General features: G+C 35.3%; 1 protein-coding gene across 2 annotated transcripts in view; it reads left to right on the top strand.

Annotated features, from left to right (window-relative positions):
• The window catches only part of ari-2 (E3 ubiquitin-protein ligase ari-2), a 34,073-nt gene extending 19,255 nt beyond the window's left edge, over nt 1-14,818 (top strand). Inside the window, exons 7-9 of one of the 2 annotated variants that reach the window (XM_071582607.1) lie at nt 1,593-1,805; nt 4,839-4,988; nt 12,558-14,818. In XM_071582607.1, the coding sequence (XP_071438708.1) occupies nt 1,593-1,805; nt 4,839-4,988; nt 12,558-12,569 (375 nt within the window). In that variant the 3' untranslated portion in view covers nt 12,570-14,818. Of the gene's footprint in view, nt 1-1,592; nt 1,806-4,838; nt 4,989-12,078 lie in introns of both variants that reach the window. The other variant, XM_071582606.1, reaches the window with a different exon arrangement.
• Nucleotides 14,819-21,214: the final 6,396 nt, after the last annotated feature.

Genomic DNA, 21,214 nt, shown 5'->3' with positions numbered 1-21,214 from the left:
GAATTTTGGAAGGTCCTCAAAATAAGCTATTTGTTGAAAAAAAGTTTGTTGCTTTAATTAACTATGACAATGAAACCACATGATGGATATAGTTGAAGCTTTAACAGCAATCTAGTGTGAGATGGGGCCTACTGTAAGCAAACCATATCCAATACTACAAGTGCCATATCTGGGATTTTTTTAGGACTTATTGAATGACCAATGTCTACTGCGACTAGGGGTTTGCTACTGGATGCTATTAAGGGCTATGCTGAAAAGCTTTAAGTAGTAGTAGTGTTTGGGGGAGGCGACCGACAGCTGAGGTCATTTGCCCCATTAGAGATGGACCGGAAAGGATGAAGGGTGGAGAGAAACCCGGCGTCAGCATCAGCCTGCTCTTTACAAAATGCGCCAAGAGGTCCGCAGCTTAACATCCCATCCAACGGACGGCATACTCACTCAAAGTGCCCTCCACAAAGCACCTCAAGTAGGGATTGAGATACCACTGAAAAATATTCAACACCGCCGGGATTTGAACCTGGGCCTTTGGGTGGGAAGCCAGTACGATAGCCACCGCACCATCTTGATCTCCTGAAAAGCTTGAAGAATAATAGTAAAGCACAGTAGGGGATTATCAAGGGGTTGGAAGGGACATGGATGTATGGAACAACTCATCTTCCTGAAACGACTGGCGAAGCAAAGGGCCTCGAGGAAGATGGTAGTAATGTTTGTGCCCTTGAAAGGATACAATTCTGTAGGCAGGCAGGTGCTAGGGAGAATTCTAAAGAACAGAGAACTGATGGCATCATACAAGAAGTGGTGATTGGAATTCTGAAAGGCAAGGATTGGAGTGGAGCTCTATCAGAAGTTTTGACCTCAAGGCAAGAATTAAATAGGGGTATCGACTGTCACCGGTGTTGCTCTGCATAGTGTTGGACTAAGTGATGAGATAATGCCTGTTGTCCAAGATTTGGCAATTCCAGCCAATATTAAGGATTTACTTCATTTATTTCTTTAGTTATTTATATGATGGTAGAGAGCATAGAATTCATGAGCAGTTATGACAGGTTTTAGTGTCTGGAAAAATGTACAATATTTCACCTACTCGATATTAGCACCCTAGCAGTTGATATACAAAACAAAAAATAAGACAACCAACTAAGCAAAAGATAAAATATAGTTTACAGTGTTAAAGTAGTAATAATAATGCCTAATGATTAAGTGACAAGTTTAAGCATTCATTCTTTGGAAAACTTTTCTGTGATAAATAACTGATGCCTTCCGTGAAGATTCAGTTGATTAATAATTGTTATTTGGCATAAAATCACTTTTGTGTAGAAGTAATTTTAGAAGTGCTGCCTGAACAATTTCAATATCCTGGGACTGTGTTGGTGTTGCTTCCTCTTCCTCTGTTGCCATGGGAAACACACACTGCCTTTTCCAACTTTTATACCCATGGGATGGATTTCCTGCAAGTTTTTATTATTGTAGTCTTTCTCATACATTAATAATTTTTAAGTACACACTATGTAATAAATCGTCATATTTTTGAAATCATAAATGAGAGGTATGCATTTTAAATAAAAAAATAATGTAACTAATTTTTTTTCCAGTGGGAAAATCATTCCAAAAGCTTAAAGTTAGAAGAGCAAACTTTACAAAAAATAAAGAACCGTATTCATACCAAGGTCATGGAATCATCTGGGACGTGGATTGATTGGCAGTATTTACTAGATGCAGCTGCTCTTTTGGCCAGATGCAGATATACTTTGCAGTACACGTACCCTTATGCATACCACATGGAGTCTGGTCCTAGGAAAGTATTGGTAAGCCTCTGCAAATCATCTTCTATTTGTTTTCAGGCATTTTTTGTTCTGTACAAGTAAAAATTATATCGGTATTTTGAAGAAATGATGTATTTTCAAAATATGCATATTATTTTGAGTAATCATTTGATGAAATGCAGTTAATAAGTGAACCTTAGTGAATCCTAATGCTGAATACGATTAAGGGGTTGAAAGACTGGCATTTTTTGTGGTTTTTATGTTATGAAATCATTGTACAGTGGAACCTCGCCTGATGAGTATAATTCATCCTGGATTCTTTCTCTTAAAGCTTAACACTTGCTAAGCAAAACAATTTTTCTCATATAAATTAACATAAAATACAATAATACATTCCATGCTGAAAAAAATAAATTATATAGAAGGTTTATCCAAAGAAAATTATATATTTAGGATTGTGGATCATCCTCATCTTTTCTTCTATCGCGGAATGAACCAACCTGGATTGTGAATTTCATTTGAGTAAAAGAAAAGAGAATGGAAATAATTAGTCTTTTATTTATGTTACATTCCTGGGGATTGGATTGTTGTGGTGGCTTCCCACCCAGAGGGCCTGGGTTTGAATCCCGGTGTCGGTAGATTATGTTAATGGTATTCTGATTCCTAATTGAGGTGCTTTGTGGAGGGCTTTTTTGAGTGAGTACGCTATCCGTTGGATGGGATGTTAAGCTGCGGACCCATTAGTGCCTTTCGTAAAGAGTAGGCTAGTGCCGATGCCAGGTTTCTCTCCACCCATCATCCTTTCTTGTCCATTCCTAATGGCGCAAATGATATCAGCTGTCGGTCGCCTCCTCTAAAACTACTACTACTACATTCCTAGTTCTTTTGAATAAGAAATCTCTCTAGAAACATTTGTTTTTGCCAACACTTGAAATTTTATGTAAATGCTAAAATGCTTTTATAAATGATGTTACATTTTCAAATGTGGCACAGCATAAATAAATGAGTAGCATGCTTAGCCACCACCTTACTGGGGCGATGTTTCTTAATGTACGCCACAACAGTTTCCCATGCTTTCCCATGACCTCCGCATCACATTTAGCCTTTTGTTCTGGACTTATGCAATCTTGAAGGCTTGTGGAGTTTCTGAATGGTAAACAAGCAGGGATTTAATATTCAAATTAAAAATTATAAAACTCAGGGTGTTTTCTCAACAAGGTTGGCAAAAATCTATTTTACCTTCTCACAAAATATGTTTTCATGAATAGGGTTACAATCAATATGCCAGGGTTAGAAGACTTACGATTGCTTTTCCTTTATCCGTATGAGAAGCAACCTTTCAACATCGATTTGAGTACTCAAATGTTACGTGGACATTCTTGTCACTCCCTTTGAAACATGTATTCCCCTAATTTTGTCCTTCTTCTTTAGGGAAATGCAAATTGTTGATGTCAACCGATTGTTGATGTGATAAGCCATAATCACACCTCCCTCCTGATTTCCCATGATTTTGCTCTACATTTTTATGGTTATTTTTATTCTCTCATGTTATTTTATACATTCTTGCAGCTTTTTCTTTGGGGACATTTTTGCCAGGTTTATTAAATATTAAACAAAAAATCATTGATAATGTGTGTGAACACAAGTTTGAATAAATGCATGATTGCTAAGCACACCATGATGCTGATGGGTCGAGTGCTGATTCAGGCAATCCTCTCCTTGTCACTCGTTATGAGAAAAGTTTCTCATTAAATATGTCTCTCTAAAAATATTTTTGCTTGTGTGAATTACTCACCATGAGGTGTTTGTTTAGCAAAATTCCACTGTATTCATCAATGTTTGCTCAAAAATGATATTAGAATCCTTCAACGTTCATAAAACATTTTTCTCTGTAGTATATTAATAATATATTCATTTAGTGCCTGCCTTTACCACTTGAGACAAGGGGAAGCAGCCATGGTTGTTTTAAAAGGCCTCAATACATTTTGAACTGACCTAACAGCCCATTGATATATTTCCACTGACTTTGTATTTAGCACAAGAATGTGCTAGCATTTCTTTCTCTGCACAAAATGTTTTGGGCAGTTAATGGTAGTTGGACAAACTTGAAGTAAAACTTTTTCACTTGCTTCAAAGAAGAGAAACATGATTTAGATTTTCCCTTACTTCGTTGTTGAAGTACGGACTGTTTCACTGAAAAGAGTTTTACAGTGGATGCGAAAGACTGGATGTAGTGGATGAGCACTAGGAATTTGTTGATGCCAATTTCTGTAATGCACAAAAAAGTTGAATTTTGGTGGTCAAAAATTTTTCCCAATCCAACATTAAATTAAGTTAAACAAAAAAGTGCCACACTTACCCAAAGCATGAGCCCTTATTCAAACTGATTTTGTGAAAGATCACCTTTCAAGTAGCAAGGAACATGTGTCATTTAGGCGAGTTAATGTGTCAATGTCAGCAGTTGCCGTGGAGGTATATAGGAGCTGTAAGCACTGTAATAGCATTGAACCTGTAATTAAGAGGGTAACCTCTACAGTGCTCTTATTTTAATATTTTTAAATAGTCAGGGTTTTTGAAAAATATAATGTTTGTTATTTTCTGAACCCCATATCCCTGTTTGCTGTTATAGCCTGATTACAGCTGCCTTTTGGATGGAGTGCAAGCATCAAATTTCTGACTAGTGAATATAGAAATGGCCAGTCCCTGGCGGTAAATGTATTTTAAAGTGTAATGGTGCATACCTTATAGTAAATGTATGTATCATCTAAAGGTTCTTGCTAATAATTCTTTTGAAATTTCTTCCCCTAAACATTGTCATAATCTGAAGCACTGGGGAATGCAACTTTGATTTCCCTTGAAACTGATTTTGCTTTCACAAGAATTGATCTTTAAGTCAACCAGAATTAATGACCTTGTCTTACTTCCATATATTTGCACAATTTTTCTCAGCTGTCTTATTTCAGGTCTAAATATTATGAATATTCCATAAGATTTGTCTTTGCAGGTAGGGTATATGTTTGTTATTAGGGTAAAACTTTGACAGTTTTCTGAAATTTGACCTTTCTCTTTCTCTAGTTTGAGTATCAGCAAGCACAGTTGGAGGCTGAAATTGAAAACTTATCTTGGAAAATTGAGAGGGCAGAAACAACGGATCGTGGTGATTTAGAGAATCAGATGGACATTGCTGAGAAAAGGAGGTCAACTCTGTTGAAAGATTTTCTGGAAGTATGATGCAAAATGATTTGCTAGTTCAATTGTTATATAGAATTTTTTAAAGGTGTATTCCATTTAGAATTAGGCTTCTGAACTTATGTTTCTAGGTTATTTAGACTTAATAAGGGAGTAGTATTTATATGTTGAAGTTCACTGCCTATTATTTAAGTGCTATCACCTTAGTTAAATGTGAAAACAGAGGTTTATGACTGGAGATGACGCTTGAAGTATATCTTATTTAATCTTTGGCCAACAGGCTCATTTGTTACTTTTTCAAATTCACTTTATTTTCTCTCTTACTGTGCACTTAAACGTTGCATGGTTTTCTTTAGTTAGCAGTATTTCTGATATCACAGAGCTTAAAGACATCTTTTTGAAGGATTTGCACTTGTAGCTTTTGCAGAGAAAAACTTTGATTTTAGCAATGACCTCTAATATATCCTGTTTGAAATAATCTGAGGCACTGAAGAATGCACAATCAACTCATTACTCATGATATTTTGAATACACAACCGGATTATATTTCAAAGTAAACGGGACTCAGGTTTAAGCAATCTATGGTCACATTTTGGAGCCTGTAAATTTGATTGATTTTTATAAATGGCTAGCATCGTATCTGTTTCAGAGCTTAGGATTATATTCACAATTATTGAATTAGAATTTTGATGGATCATTTGTAGGAGTGCTTGGTGATTTGATGAAATTGAATCACAGGTGTCTTTATAGCTGTAGACTTCAAATTGTTGTTTTAATCGCATCATCATGTTACATTCTCAAAGGAGCAATGTTTGTGGTACTGTAGCATCGTTGGTTTGTTTTAAAGGAGGAATCTTACCCTGTAATAATTCCTGTTCATTTGATTGTACACATGGTGGGTTAGGTGGACATATTGACTGATTACGCTTGAAAGGTCTCTTGTGTCAAATCCCCATCCTACTCTTATCTCTTTTGTTTGAATAGGTATTGGTATGAATTGCAGTATTTTTTTCATTCCTATAAACTCTCTTTTTGAAGTGTTAAAGTGTAGTTTATGAAATTTTAGCACTATGGGTGACCTAATGTCAGTTTGTGCCATATTATTGAGTTATTTTTTGCCATTGGAGTTAAAAGTACAGCCATTTTATTGGTGATTCAAATGTTTTATGCTGCTTTAAAAACATTAAATTGGCGACAAAAATATCTTCATATATTTGTAAAAGCATAGCATCTTCTCATTTTTTAAGGATTATTTTTTAAACAGATTTATATTGTTATACTATCACTTTTTAATGGAGTAAGTAAATCCACATCACAACCTTTCATCATACCAGACATTGTTCATGGTAGTTCTGAATTGTTGCAGCACTTGTGGTTGTACTTAAAATCAAACTTGACTGAAACCAGCTTTTTTAATACAGCTATCATTACTCCAATGCCAGGGTTTGATGCCAATAATATTGTTTACAATTACTTTAAGTAGCCTGCGTAGATTGTGTGGTGCATGAATATTTTTTCCCAATGAACTAAATTGAAAGCATGATGTAAAACCTAAGAGCAAAGAGCTACTATTATCCTGATATGCATTCATTTATAATGCATGTAAATAAATAAAATCATTCTTGTAAATTCATTTCATTTATGCATGCAAGTAAGACATAGAAACCTCTCTTTTTTAGAAAAATGAGCTGCTGAATATGGTCAGCAATTTTCGTTCGAAGGTTTCCGCGGCGATGAGTAGGTGATTTCCACATTTTTCGGGCTGCGTCCGCGTATGTCGTTTAAATGTACAACAGTTTCGCCAGCTATCCTGCTGGCGTCCTCAGGTCAAGGATGACCTGAGGACGCCAGCAGGATAGCTGGCGAAACTGTTGTACATTTAAACGACATACGCGGACGCAGCCCGAAAAATGTGGAAATCATGGTCAGCAATTATTTGTGTGGTTCCTGTAATTGCCTATAACACTAGTCTCTGAAAACATTTCTTCAAAATGGACTGCACCTACAGTTATACCCATAAAGCTTGTTGCAATAAGTATCAGTTGCTCAAGTCTGATAAATATTTATTGGACAAGATATGATGAACCATTATTGAAGCTTGATTTTTAATAAATGTTGGTTGTCTCGGCTCACCAACTGCAGGATATGTGCTTTGCATGGTATATGCAAGGATATGCCTACTGGGTACAGTTGCTCTCATGCTCATTGCATTATCTGTGATGAATTTAATTTTTCCATTCTTTTCCCATTCATCAAGAGCATATTGGAGTTTTGCAATAGGGTACTCTGTTGCTTCACCCTATCAAAACCTGGGATGCACTTCTAACCTCAGGATGTTTTGACAGTGTAACGTTGTTTTGTTTTAGTAGCTCTTATTATTATCTCCACCAGATGTCAAGGCCACCTATCATATGTATTTGCTCCACTGTCATTGAAACTCTTTTTGTTAATAATTAAAATATTTCCTTGGACTTGAGAATATACATTAGGAATAAGGAGGCTTTTCGCAAAGTTTATCCCATTAGTTACACAGTAAGTCGCCAACCTTTCAGTAATTTGTTCTAGAAATTTCCATGTGTTTCAGAAACCTATATCGAAAATTCCTTGTGCCAATATTTGGCCAAGTACCATACATTTGTGGCAGTTTTGCTGAAGTGATGTTCTCATAAATGAAAAACAAAAGAGAGAATGAAACAAGCGAATTTTATTAATAAAGTGCAAATATTATAATCTCCATGCATGATTCACTAAAAAAAGGGTGAGAAGTTGCTAACTACCAATGATTTCATAGCAATTTCAGGTGGCAGGAAATGAATAATCACGACCTGGCTACGATATCCTTTGGCCCATATTGTGGCAAAGATCACTCGCAAGTAATTTTTTTTGAAATACGAAATGTGTATTAGTTAGTTCACTTCCATTTTTTATTGTTTTTTTTCAAATTATAAATGAAATTGGGGGATTGGGATGGTGCTGCGCTTACAAACTGGTTCATGTGTTTAAGATTTTGCTGGTGAATATGTAAATACAACTTTAGTTTACCTTTTTTAATGTAATTATCCATTGGTGTCTGTAGAACAGCTTTTTCTTATCTTCATAAATCACTCTGTAGAATGCAATTCAATCATGAACTGGTCGAGATATGCTTGTGAACTGTTCCATGTTTGGGTTCTGCACTTGGAAACTGGTCAGTGCTCCCTTCTTCGATTGAGTGAAAGTATCCTGCTATCTGTGTAGACTCAAATTTTGTAGGAGGCTTAGGTCCATCCTTTTCCGGCTATCAAATTTTATTTTTCTCTCTTTGGTCTACGAAGGCCATAATATCTTTGTTGATCAATTCCTTTGTGTCACACTCAAATAATTCATGCAAATCATTTCCATTGACATTTAACTGAAGATAATTAGCCATTTTGACAATCTTATCAATTACTTATTCTTCAAATCCCCTGAACTCATGAATGAACTGAGGAATGAGCTTTCTCCAGCCAACATTCACGGTAGATGCTGCAACTTAATGCCAAGTAGCATTTTCTTTTTTTTTTAACTACGTGAAAAATATTATATTCTTTCCAGGACTGCTTCATTGATATTCCATTCTCCCCTTCAGTAGTTTTCACTGCTTGGCAGACATTTTTTTCCATAAATAATTTGCTTGAAATTGACTCCTTGATCCAACAGAGATAAGAAGTTAGGCGATAAGTACGTTAACTTGATATTTTTATGATCATCAAACAGAGTAGCAAGGTGGCCTGGGGCATAGTCAATCTATAACCATATCCTAAATGTATATTATTTCTCTCACAATAATTCTTAACTTTGGGCACCAAACTGTGGAAAAGAAAATTGTGAAGTATTGTTTGAGTGACCAAACCGTTTGCATTTGATGTCCATTTCACGGGTGGTGATGCCTTCACAATTTCTTTGATGACTCTGGGATTTTCACAGTTTTATGTTGACAAGGGTTTTATTTTGTGGGCTAGGACAACATTTCCTCCAAATGGAAATGTTAGCATGTCCTTTAGATGCCTGGTATCTCTGCTCAGTCTATTTTTCTTTTGCAAGATACAAACTATATGTATTTTCTTCCCGTATAACCCAGTTAAATTCATGCTTAATCCTTGATGTTGTGGGTAAATCTTATTTTTGATAACTTATGCTAAAAGTTAAGGGAAATCCGCGGCTGCTGTTGTGCCAGTCACTTTGATGTTGTGTATTTAACGCACGACTATTGAGCCTGATGAAGCATTCAGAACTTGGATTGAACTATCGTTATCACCATGCTTATCATGAAGTAAGGCTCGAGGCTTTTTCTTTCTTTGTCTAAGGTTTATGACGTGCTTCTATGACACTGATCTTCAATCGAAAAACACCAAAGTTTTCCTCTTTTGTCATTAATTAAAATAGTCTGCATCTGCAGAGAACTCCTTGTATATCCTTTGATTCATTCCTTATCCTTAATAATTATCCTTATTTTTGAATCATTCATCGAATGACTCCGCCCGAGGTCAACAACTTTTTCACCAATTTCATACCTCTGTAGATACTATCACCACCTTTATGTTTCTCAGACATATCAAGGGCATAAAGATATTAATAATTGTTAATGAAAATACTAAATAGTGTTCATTTAGTTTTTAACATCTCCCAAAAATGAAAAGAATCGAAAAAGTTCTTCTACATTATCATATGTGCTTTGTGAGTTAGCCATCTATTGACTAGACGTACATCTAACTGAATATGCTTGACGCGCCTGGGGTTTTTGTTTTTCTGTGCATGTCCATATGGTATGTCATATTTCTGTTCAACCATGCATCTGCGGAAACGTTTAACTCAAAATTTTGTTAGTCTAGGACTTACCCTTCTGTGCATTGACACCAACACCCTTAAGTTCTTTAAAAATCTGATATAACAAATTTAAATGGAATAGAGTTAAAGAAGAACTTTGAAAATTTCATGTTTTTCATGCTAGCCTATCATTAATGCCATAAAGTTGAATTTAGACTCTTTTAATAATATATTGTGGCTCATATTATGCAAGCTGCTTATGCATTACTCATCTTCACTATGAAAACAATATCACTAACAAAAACCTCATTTGCACTCTGTCTGCAAATGTCTTATGAACCCCAAGGGATTGGAAAATGTAGACCTAGAGTTGATATTTCACTCTTGTTCCCATTAATCTGCAAATAAATACTAAAACTTCTTCAAATGCTCCCACACTGCCAAATATTATCTTTTTATGACTACTTAGTCACCATTCATTGATACGCGTGAATTAGGTTTAAAATGTATGGGTAAGTCATTGAAGTATGAATTTGTACTCAGCTGCATACTTTTACTTTGAAGTGTAAATGACATTTCATATACTATATTAAAGTGTTTGAACAAATTTGATGCAATGAACAATTTATTGTTAGTACCATCATGTTTGTATGACTTTTTTTACATTAGATAACAAATGACTCTATGGTCCAAATACTTAGTAAAATCTTTACCACAAAAAATGGTGGCAGTCTTTTCTGTACTTCTCTGAGTAGTTTTCCAGAGAAACTGCAACTTTTGCCTTCGCAATTACCTCGGAATATTATTTTGTAGTTTTTACTCAAAATTTTAGTCTGATAACCATGAATAATTTACCAATAGAAACAAATGAACATTGCTCTTAGACAGTCACATCAAAAGATAAAAGGAAGTTCAAAACAATTAACCTGGTAGCCAAAGGAATACTTCTGCATAAGAAGTAGCGGGATGTCACGAATATTGAAACGGATGGAAGCATTCGGGAAAAGGCTACTCCATATCGGTGTCAGTCAGCCCTGCTTGGAATAAAATCTTTCAGCCTCAGCTTTTGAAATACGTAGCCAAATACAGTGGAGAATTGCTTTTATGACCCCAGAATATACCTTTTCGTTTTGTATGCAAGGGGAGACAGGAAAATGATTTGCATTTATTAAAGAGGAAGCACCATAATTTATTCATAGACACCTGAGTTTTATTTATTTCATCATTAATTGTGCCCAAGGTTATGGTGAAAAATAAGATATCTTGGAAGTGGATAGTTAATATTTTGGAAAAATTTGAATAAAAATTCAGGCCATATGAAATAGTCTTAAGGAACCATATCTTGTATAAGGTTCACTGATGAAATAAACTTAAAATACTTTTACTGTGAAACCATGGATTACAATGCATCCTATAGGCCAGTTTAACTTGTGTTTGACTTTGTTGGCTCCTTTGCCATCAGGAGAAGTGTATACCAGTTCTTCCTTCTTTGGAAAGTGTTAGACTCCCAGCACTTTTTACTCACTCCTCGCTTATCTGTTTGAATGTGATGCGTTAGCAGGGTGTATGACACTTATGTGTTCTTTATTTTTAAATGTTGATGCTGGATATATTTTAATTGGATTATTTGTATTGCTCTTCCCCTTTTTTCTTAGTATGTTTCATGAAACTAAATAGCAATATATCTTGACCAATTCTTCTATCATTATGGATGGGATATTTCTTTAAATTGGTCTTTTGTGAACTTAATTATCTTTAGCTCATAATTTTACTTTCTCTCGTCATCTGTTTTTTATCATATATTGGTTATAATATGATAGTCAAGAAATTATTTAAACCAAAGATGCATCTGTGCCCATTGTGGATGTAACTTATGACAAATAATTGAATTTAGTTTAAACTTTGATTCTCTGTGTTGTTGTGGCATGTAGTTCTTAGAGGTAAATGTAATGTATCAATGGAGGGGATGGATTTTGTGCTAATTAATGGAAGGCAGCTTTATATTCTGTAGTGCAGTAAACCCTCACTGATCCAAACTCCCCCTTTATTCGGAGAAAGTCCTCCTGTGTACTCTGACAGGTTTATTAAGGGGTCACATGAAGCGGTACTGCCGTTCTCTGTCAAAATATACATTCAGCTCACAAGTTTCTACAAAAATGGTTGAGATCAATGATATTTCAGTGTCCCAGCTGTACATTTTAAATTATCAATGAACTGTTGCTTCGTGAAATATAAATCCTAAGTTCATCTAAATACTGCACCTTTTGCAGATGTGACTTATGTATTCAAAATAGATGGGTAATTCTTTCTCTTGTGCTTTCTTGATTCTTCATTTACCTAGGTATTTAATGATTATGGGGTCTCATGGCTGAAAAACTGAAGTAAACTTGACAATAGCATCAAAGAAGAGTGTCAGAAAAAGAAAATATAACTTTGAGCTTTAGACAAGGTGAAGTTGCTTGAGAAATTGGCTGTGGAAGTTTCTGATAAGATTTGATCATCACTTGACGCACTATCTGGTCTGAGTCATCTTCTATCAGCCAGCAGCTGATTAACTCCATTAACACCATATTGTGTTCCTACGCCAATAGGCATCAGTTGTTTTTAACAATGGCAAACAACTTTGCGAGTGAATGTATTTCAACAGATGATAACATTAAATTATACCAGAGAACATGGGCGTCTGTGTTTTGCATCATATTATGTGATTATTCTGAAGTCATTGTCTCTCTTGTTTATATAAATACTTGAACAATTGGTAATACATTAAAAAAATAGACAATTCAATTAAGCATGCATTACTGTTTTTTTTATTTTCAGAGAAACTTCTGAATTGCTACAGGCTCAATTTTCGGAGAAAATTATTGATAATTTCATTTAAATAAAATTATTTTGTCTAAATGGTATCATTTTACGCGTTGAGGGCTCTAATGCATCATATGGAATTGCAATAATTTGTTGGCGTTGTCAACGGTGCATAAGAATAGAGGAGGGAAGCATTCCATGGGGTTTGTGTGTGCCAAAGCCCCGGATAATCCAGATTTCACCTATCCTGGATAACTCCTAGCCTGATGTAGTCTGAATTAATGAGGGTTAATTGAATTTATTTGAGAATCATCTATTTGATGAAGTCACACTATGGCAAGACTTGATTGAATTGTAAAAGTGTTCAAGATATTATTGTCTGTAAATGAATCTCCTTTGAAAATGTAACATGAATATGGCAGAAATTTGGTAAAAATATGTGTATTATACGAATTAAAAAATCCATATATGATGTATTCATGTGGGTTCCAATGCCTGTGCTCCATTTTATCTACTGTGTCCATGTAAGTGTGTATTTTCATATCGATTGAGGAAGAGCATTTTCACGTATTTTATTGTTACTGTTTTTGCTTTTATACCAATAGAAAAAATCTTCAAGTTTATTTATTTCATCTACTTCAACCATCATTAATTTTGCCACAAATGTATTTCTTAATTTTTAATGTTTTAAATTTCCAATGCTGTAAATATTGGGGATTTAAATCAAATACTAGTTTGAGTTTTGACTGAAGTAGTAATGTACTATATTATTGCTTTAATGTAAAATCTGATGTACCAGGATTATGTTATTTAGAACTGTCTTATTATTATGATGATACCAGGATATTATTATTAAGGCTCAAGAGTATTAAAATTTTCCATTTTATTGCATATTGGGAGAGAATGACTAGGATAGATATTTTATAAGATGTGACCACCTAAAATACAATGTCCAAAAAGGTAGAGTGTATTTACCTTACAGATTTGGCGAAAAAGACATGGTGATATTCAGTATTCACCATTAAGTAATGGAGTTTCTCCTTCAAGAAGCAATGTATGAACTTGATGCAGGGTTTTTAATAAGCAGTGGTTAATATTTTTGATGGAACAACCAGAGTACAATGCAGGAGCAAAAGGGAAACAATACAATAATCACAACTTTCATGGAGTAGAAAAAAAAACAAAAATTAATAAAGTATTCAAAAAGAGCCAGGAAAAAACAGGGACTCAGTCAGCAATTTGTCAACTGACCAGGAATCATCCAGATCATGATTTCTAATTTAATTGTGGACACATTTCAATTTAGCCTTACAAAAAGCATGAAAAATCCTTTGCCTTTGGCCAGGGACCACTTCTAGTATCAAATTATTTGATATTCTGAATGTCTGAGAAATTAATGAGACTGCTTTGATGCTCATGTGGCAAAAAATCCCTTAATAAGTTCTTGTCCATAAAAATCCAGTACTTTCTGACTTTTGCCATTGATTCATTATACACTGGTATAAATTATCATGCTGCACCTAGTCTTTTTGGAACTACCAAAGGTATGCATTATGCTCTACTGTTGTATGCATTATCTTTTAGGAGGTAATATTTTGTAATTTATCTGTACACATTATAATCTTTCAATGTGCAGTGAACTGTGAAATTTGAAGATTGCAGCAGACTGCAGATGAGTGGAAGTTCCCATGATGAAATCCAAATGTCATTATTATGGGGTGCTGAGACTGGTAACATTTCGACCATCAAGTCTTTCTCTTTTCTCACAAACAAGTACCGCAGTTTGATTAATGTTTAGTATCATTCTGTGAACAGGCACACTGAAGAAGAGGAGGAAATGCTCGGCCATATATTTTCAGTCAATATTATACACAAAAAAAAGGTTGACTTAGAAGCCACAAAAGTCCGAAAAACAATGTGTCCATAGAGAATAAAATGATGGTGTAATCTCTTGCATTTTTGTTGGTATGTTCAATATTCTCAGAGGTGAGGATTATATTTTAGTGAAACAATGTTGAGAAGTTTTAATAGTACATGTTCACTCTAAATTAAAAGTTTTTTACTGTTGACGTGACCATTTAAATGACCTTGGTTATGCCATTTGCAGTTTATGATGTTTTGTACATATATCAGGCTTTTATTTGATGTTCTTTCGCATTACTGATGTACGTACCTTAATGTCATAGTTTAAAGGTTTGAAATATTATAGTAACTAATTATTATGCACATGTAAGTAAATGATGAATGGCCTGTCATAAACTAAGACTACAAAAATCTTTGTGCAATAAAGTTATACAAAAACATTTGATTGATATTTATTTCCAAAACTTTAGTTGTAAGAAAACTAAGAGTTAATTCTCAGAAAATGTACAGAATGTCATCTGTTGACGGAGACAACTGTAAAATCAAGACTAAATTTTAGTTCTAGTAAAGAAGTAGTTCTTAAGAAAGATGGTGGTTGAGACAATTTGCTCCTTAAGAAGTGGACAGGTAATTTGTTAAAGGTAGCATTTCTACAGAATGGGGAAGGATGGAGAGAATGCAGCATTATCCTACTCCTGAAGAAAGGCACCAAGGGGTCCACGATATAATGTTTCGCCCAACAGATGGAGTATTGGTCTTCACACACCTCCCTAGTATAGATCAGAATACTCTTGAATTATTCTTCCCCATGGGCAACATCTTGTTGTACCGCGACACTTTTCCATGGGTGATAAGTGATTTATCATAATGTTGTTGACTACCGTGTCAGAAACCTCGTCCGTCTGTTTCCTGTCCTTTAAATTTGATTTAAGCCATTTGTGGGTAATTCCTCTGATCCCATAGCATTCACATTTACTTGGAAGAATTGCATGATCCACAGTATGAAATACATGTGAAAGATCATTGAATTCACAAAAACCGAGTATTCCTTTGAGAACCAAGAAGTCACTATCTTTTTTGAAAACTTGCAAGAGCATCATTGGTATCTTTTCCCTCTTCAAATCCGAATCGTTGCATACTTAATATTATATGTTTAATGATATATTTCATAAACCTGTCTCACATTGCGGATTCAAAGATTCCAGAAAAATTAGTCAGAAAGGACAATGGTTGTTAATTGTTGATATCATTCTCATCCCCTTGTTTATGAATAAGTTTTGTCTTTGCTATTTTTAGTTAGTCTGGGAACTCACCACTTGTGAAGGACTCATTTACTATAAATGTTAAGGGTTAGCTTATTGCCTTGGAGCATTTTTTATAATCATGCGAGGGTGGTCCCGTAACTACCCGGCCTGACCTAGAGATGGCCGTAGTTGTTTAAAAAATCTCACTGTATTAGAAAGTACGCAATCTATAAAGCATATGTTTCAAGTTTGAAGATGCCACATTGTTTAGCATTTGGTTAGCAGCCATAAATAGTCAACGTTTTCAGTGAATTTGTGAAAATGGAGAAAATTGGTCAACGTTATGTGATATAATACTTTTAATTGAAAGGCCTCAGTCCAATCAATATAAAAGCTGAACTGGATTCTACTTTGGGTGAGTCTGTTCCTTTGTTTACAACAGTAAAATATTGGGTAGCAGTGTTAAAACGAGGCCATACGAGCTGTCAAGACGAGCATCACATTGGTCGACCAAATGAGGTGACGACTGGGAGTGGTGAAGAAAATCCACAAAGTGATACTGGATGATCATTGACTGAAAGTGCGTGAGCTAGCAGACATGGCAGGCATTTCAAAAAGTGCAGTACATCGTATATTAACTGAAAATTTGGACATGAGAAAGCTGTGTGCAAGATGGGTGCTGTGTTTGCTCACACTCGAGCAAAACCAGTGTCGTGAAGATGTTTCAATTGAGTGTTTAGCAAAGTTTCATAGCAACACCGCAAAATTTTTTCACCATTTCATAACCATGGATGAAAAATGGGTCCATTACTTCACACCTGGACAAAAGAACAATCAAAACAATGGATTCAAAAGGGAGAACCGCCTCCAAAGAAGGCGAAGACCATTTCATCTGCAGGCAAGGTCGTGGCGTTGGTTTTTTGGGATGTGCATGGGATAATTTTCATTGACTATTTTGAAAAAGGAAAAACTATCAACAGCGAGTATTAAGTGAACTTGTTGCAACGTTTGAGCGAAGAAATGAAATAAAAGCATTTGGCTTAGAAGAAAGTTTTGTTTCATCAAGACAAGGTACCAACTCAAAAATCCATTATTGCAATGGTAAAAATTCATGAATTAAAGTTTTAATTGCTACCTCATGCACCCTATTTGCCAAATTTAGCCCTTTAGGATTGTTTTCTGCTCACAAACTTGAATAAATGAAAGATTTTCCAACCCTGCAGAAGTGATGTTGTCAGTTAATATTTTTTTGAGGAGCAAGACAGTTCTTATTATAAAAAGGGTATTAAACTTATTGAACATCACTGGGAAAAGTGTAGAGAGCTGAAAGGAGATTATGTTGAAAAATTAATACATTTTTTCCAAAATTTTTGTGTTTTCTTTGTTGGGTCGGGCACTTCTGGGATTACCTTCGTAGCTCTGAAAGTAGTAAATAAAGCCTGGATCCTCCTGCCCTTTTTTCAATGCACATACTTCCCTAAATTCATTGCTGGCTGCTCTCAGCTCAGCTGTCACCCAGCACTTAATTTTATTATAGCCTTTCACAGGAACTATTCTTCTAGGAAAGCATTCCTCAAAGATAAGTTTTAAAAGGCTTATGAAATAAACATAAATTTCTTTTATACCCTTAAATTCTACAAGGTATCCCATGACTTCTTACACATTTGCTCATGGAAAGAACTTACCCAATTGATTGGGTAATACCTTCAATAGTTCTGACAGACCACCTCCTTTGACGTTGGGGAATAAATACCATTTGGGCATGATGGTCAGAAATGCCTGAGTTGACAACCTTTGAGAGATCATTATCACTGCTGAGTGATCATTTTAATGCCATACAATTGTATAAGGCATGACATAAGATTACTTTTGGCAGATTAAAATAAAAAGTATGTTTCAATAAGCCTTTCCCATTTCTGAATATAAGTGCTTGTTGAATGAGAGAAAGCAACTCAATCTGGCAGCATACATCCCATTTCAGATACCCAGTTTCAAGGGTGTTTCTTTAATTACACTGATAAAAATGCAAGATTGTTTCTCTAGAAACGTTGATCACATTCTGTAGTCAATATTGATAACATATCTCATTAATCAAGCATTTTTTGTCGCCTATTTGGTGGTTGTGACCAAATTAAGTCAATGAGTCTATTATTAAAGTTATGTTTTAAATGACTGCAACAATATAATCATCTAGTTGTAGATCCTACCGCAGGTGTGGGCCTATTGTGTGTTATGGTGATATGTGTTAATTGCAAGGCCTTCTGAATTCAAATTGTGTGGGCCAGATATCATTACAGGTTCTGTAATAGGATTGGTTTTAAGCTGCTCCCCATACTTCCATTCCCTGCCAATCCCTTCATTCCCTTAGAGCTCCTTGTTTTGGCATTTTCCATTAATTGCTTCTCATAGCTCATCCTTGGCCTTCATATGTGATTACTCCCATCTTGTTGTCTTCAGTCATGGGTCCCCAATAAGCTGTCATGAATCAGGATTTCTCAAATTCATTTCCCTTTATTTCTTGTGAGAGTACTCTTCAAAGTACTTCAGTTATTACTCTTGCCTATCCATTTTATTTGCATCATTATTAGTCAGCACCACAATTCTATCTCCTCCAATCTATTCTATGCTATCAAACAAATGATACAAGACACTAATGTGCCATTTGCAGCAGTAAAGCAGATAAATCATGCCAAAGGTGCAGAGTGCCAAGTGCAATACATGCTTCCTTTCCTTAAAGCATGAATTGCATGTATATTTATGATACATAACTTTTTAAGCATATTAGCTATTTTTACCAGGCATTTTTCAACATATTTTTATTATAAATTGCTAAGTGTGTTTGATATTTCAGAATCTGATTTTGTTGTCACTTATATAGTTATTGAAATGCAGTATATTTATTTCATATATTTCTATCTTTTTATGCCACACAATAGGACATTACATAATGTCAAAAGCCTATGTCATAGGTTTTATATGCATCATGATCATAAAAATTAAAGAGTATATGTTGAAAGTTTTTTCTATAAATTGTGAATTACATCACATCTGTATGTTGGCCCCTCCTCATGGACTACAACCTTGATGTGGTGGAAGGGCTTGTGCATTCTGATGATCCCTAGAGCTGTGCTGGAAGGAGCAATAAAAATTGCTCCTGGTAGAGTCACCCATGCCGGATAGGTCAAATGATAGGAATGTGGTGGAAGGTATTCCATGCAGTGTGTGCTCCTAAGCAAGGCGGCTGCTGCCTCTGGTGGCAATTGGACCACTGGAATAGATGTCGTGTTGGGTAGAGAGGGAGGCAAGACCTCTGTGATTGTCATTGCATGACATCCATGCTCAACTGAGCTGAAAGTAGAGGAAAAATGATGCAGAAGAGGACTCCAATGGTTGGGAAGGATTCATGGAATGTTTGTAAAATTAATAGGCAGGGAAGCTAGAAAACATTAATAGAAACATGTAAAGAGGAAGTGTAGATATTTTAGATTTTTCTGAGGTGAGATGGAGGGGCAGCAGGGATTACTGGTGTGATAGTTGCAGAGGAATGTATAGCGTGGGGTTGCTGAAAATTATATTAGCGCGGCCGGTGCTAGGAAATACTAATAAATCACATTTTAAGAGTTTGAATAAACAGCAGATTTATTCTGTGTGCTGTGCATAACAGACCAAGATCAACGCGGTAAGATATATGCCATGGGCGCATCATGCACAAGAGGGATGAATGTTCGACTGGGGTTGACATGTGACTGCCTCCTCGTGGGTTGTGCCTAGGGTGACACCTCGTGGCACACCCCTGAATCACAAACAAATGAACCGCCACATATATTAGGGGGTGGAGGGAGGAGAGTCGATGTGGATTGGCCTTAGTACTTTGGGAGAGGGCTATGAAACAGGTGAATAATAGAATTCTACTGGCTGAGACAAATGCACAACTAACCCATCTAGCAGTAAACCAGGTGTACATGCCAAAAAGTAGCCACTATGAGGAGCTAGGTCACAGTTTGTATCATCAATTAGAAGGAATAATTGAGATTGATTTATCATGAAATTTAATTCAAAATTGAAAAGTATGTATCAATGGGAGAAGGAAGCTGTTTGAGGGTGAGGATGTGGACGATGGAGATATGAGAGGCGACTTGAGGTGACAAAGCACCTCAAGTAGGAAATGGGATACCATTGAAAAATATATGCTGCCTCTAAGTTTTGAACCTGGGTCCCCTGGATTGGAAGTCAATATGTTAGCCACCGGAACATCCCAATCCCCTTAGAACCTCAAGCATCCATCTTAGCATCACGAATGGTGCCATTCCCATGGGCCCTCTGGAAGTGTGAAGACAAGAATAGTCTAAGCCTCCACCATATACTGCTATAGCTTGCAGGATTAAATGTGGATGTTGATGCCAACATTTGATTTTTTGAAACTGTCCTTACTTTAAATTTCAGGTTTTGTATATTAGGGTAATCAATGGGGTTGATTATTTTGCAGTTGTTTTGTGTTCTCTTTAGTGACTTGAGCTTTAGAAATGTTGAAGCATAGCTTACATTACTTCTTCCATTTTATTATTCTTCAAGAAAAATTTGAATTTAAAGTTTTGCAATGAATTTGAATCATTTCATGCATAGCAATGGCTACCCTACCTATTTGTGCAATACATTTTCATTGTATTTGAATAGGAGAGTCTGAATTTGAATTGCTTTTGCTTTAGTTTCAGGTTATGATGCCATTAGCAGTTACTCCCACATTTTTTCCAGCAAAAAAGAGGATATTTATTTTATTTATCAAGCCAAACATTAAATTATTAGAAGAACTGAATAAGACAGCCTCTAAGGGTTCCCTTGCCAATTGTAGGCCATTGGCAAGGGGATCGCTTAAGAGTATTGAGTTACTGTTTGTCCGCATGATACGTGAAAAGAAAGTAACTGCAAAATATTTTATGTGAATTTAGAATGCAATTTCTTAACGAAGTAATTACAAAATAATTCGATTTTTTTCATAGCGTTAAAAAAACTTATTTGAGAAATTTAGTTTTTCTTTATTTTCATCAAGCAAAATGGCTAATCAGAATGAATTAGCGCACATGAGTACATTTTCATAAAAATTAAGATTAAATAACATTCGAAATTCAGATTCGGAAGGTAGCACAGACCCACTAGAGGATATGTTTATTTTATGATGAGGCACCATTAGGATATACTCGACATCAGTAATATTCGTTATTAAATAAATTGTGTATTTTAAGATTTATAGAACTGATTATTTAAAATTTTGGGGACAGTCAAAAATTAACCAATATACCATTTTAAATTATATTAAAGCGAAGCTGTTCGCCACAATAGGGATTTTAAATAGTCTGGTGGAAACATTGAACCTTACAGTAATTGTACTGATTAATTTAACAAAAATCATTTTAAGTCGCAAATAATTGCAAAATGGACAGGGTAATAAAGTCAGATTACATTCTTTCAGTGTAATCCCGTCACAAAGTTATCGCCAATTAATCTAGAAATGAATTGCCGCCAAGAACAACACGGCGCAATTTCGTTGTTTCTTTGCTATTGGTGATA

The sequence above is a fragment of the Hetaerina americana genome, unplaced genomic scaffold, assembly GCF_022747635.1.
Source record: "Hetaerina americana unplaced genomic scaffold, ioHetAmer1.1.p SCAF_12, whole genome shotgun sequence".
Taxonomy (NCBI): domain Eukaryota; kingdom Metazoa; phylum Arthropoda; class Insecta; order Odonata; family Calopterygidae; genus Hetaerina; species Hetaerina americana.
This window is presented reverse-complemented; position numbering and strand designations above follow the sequence as displayed.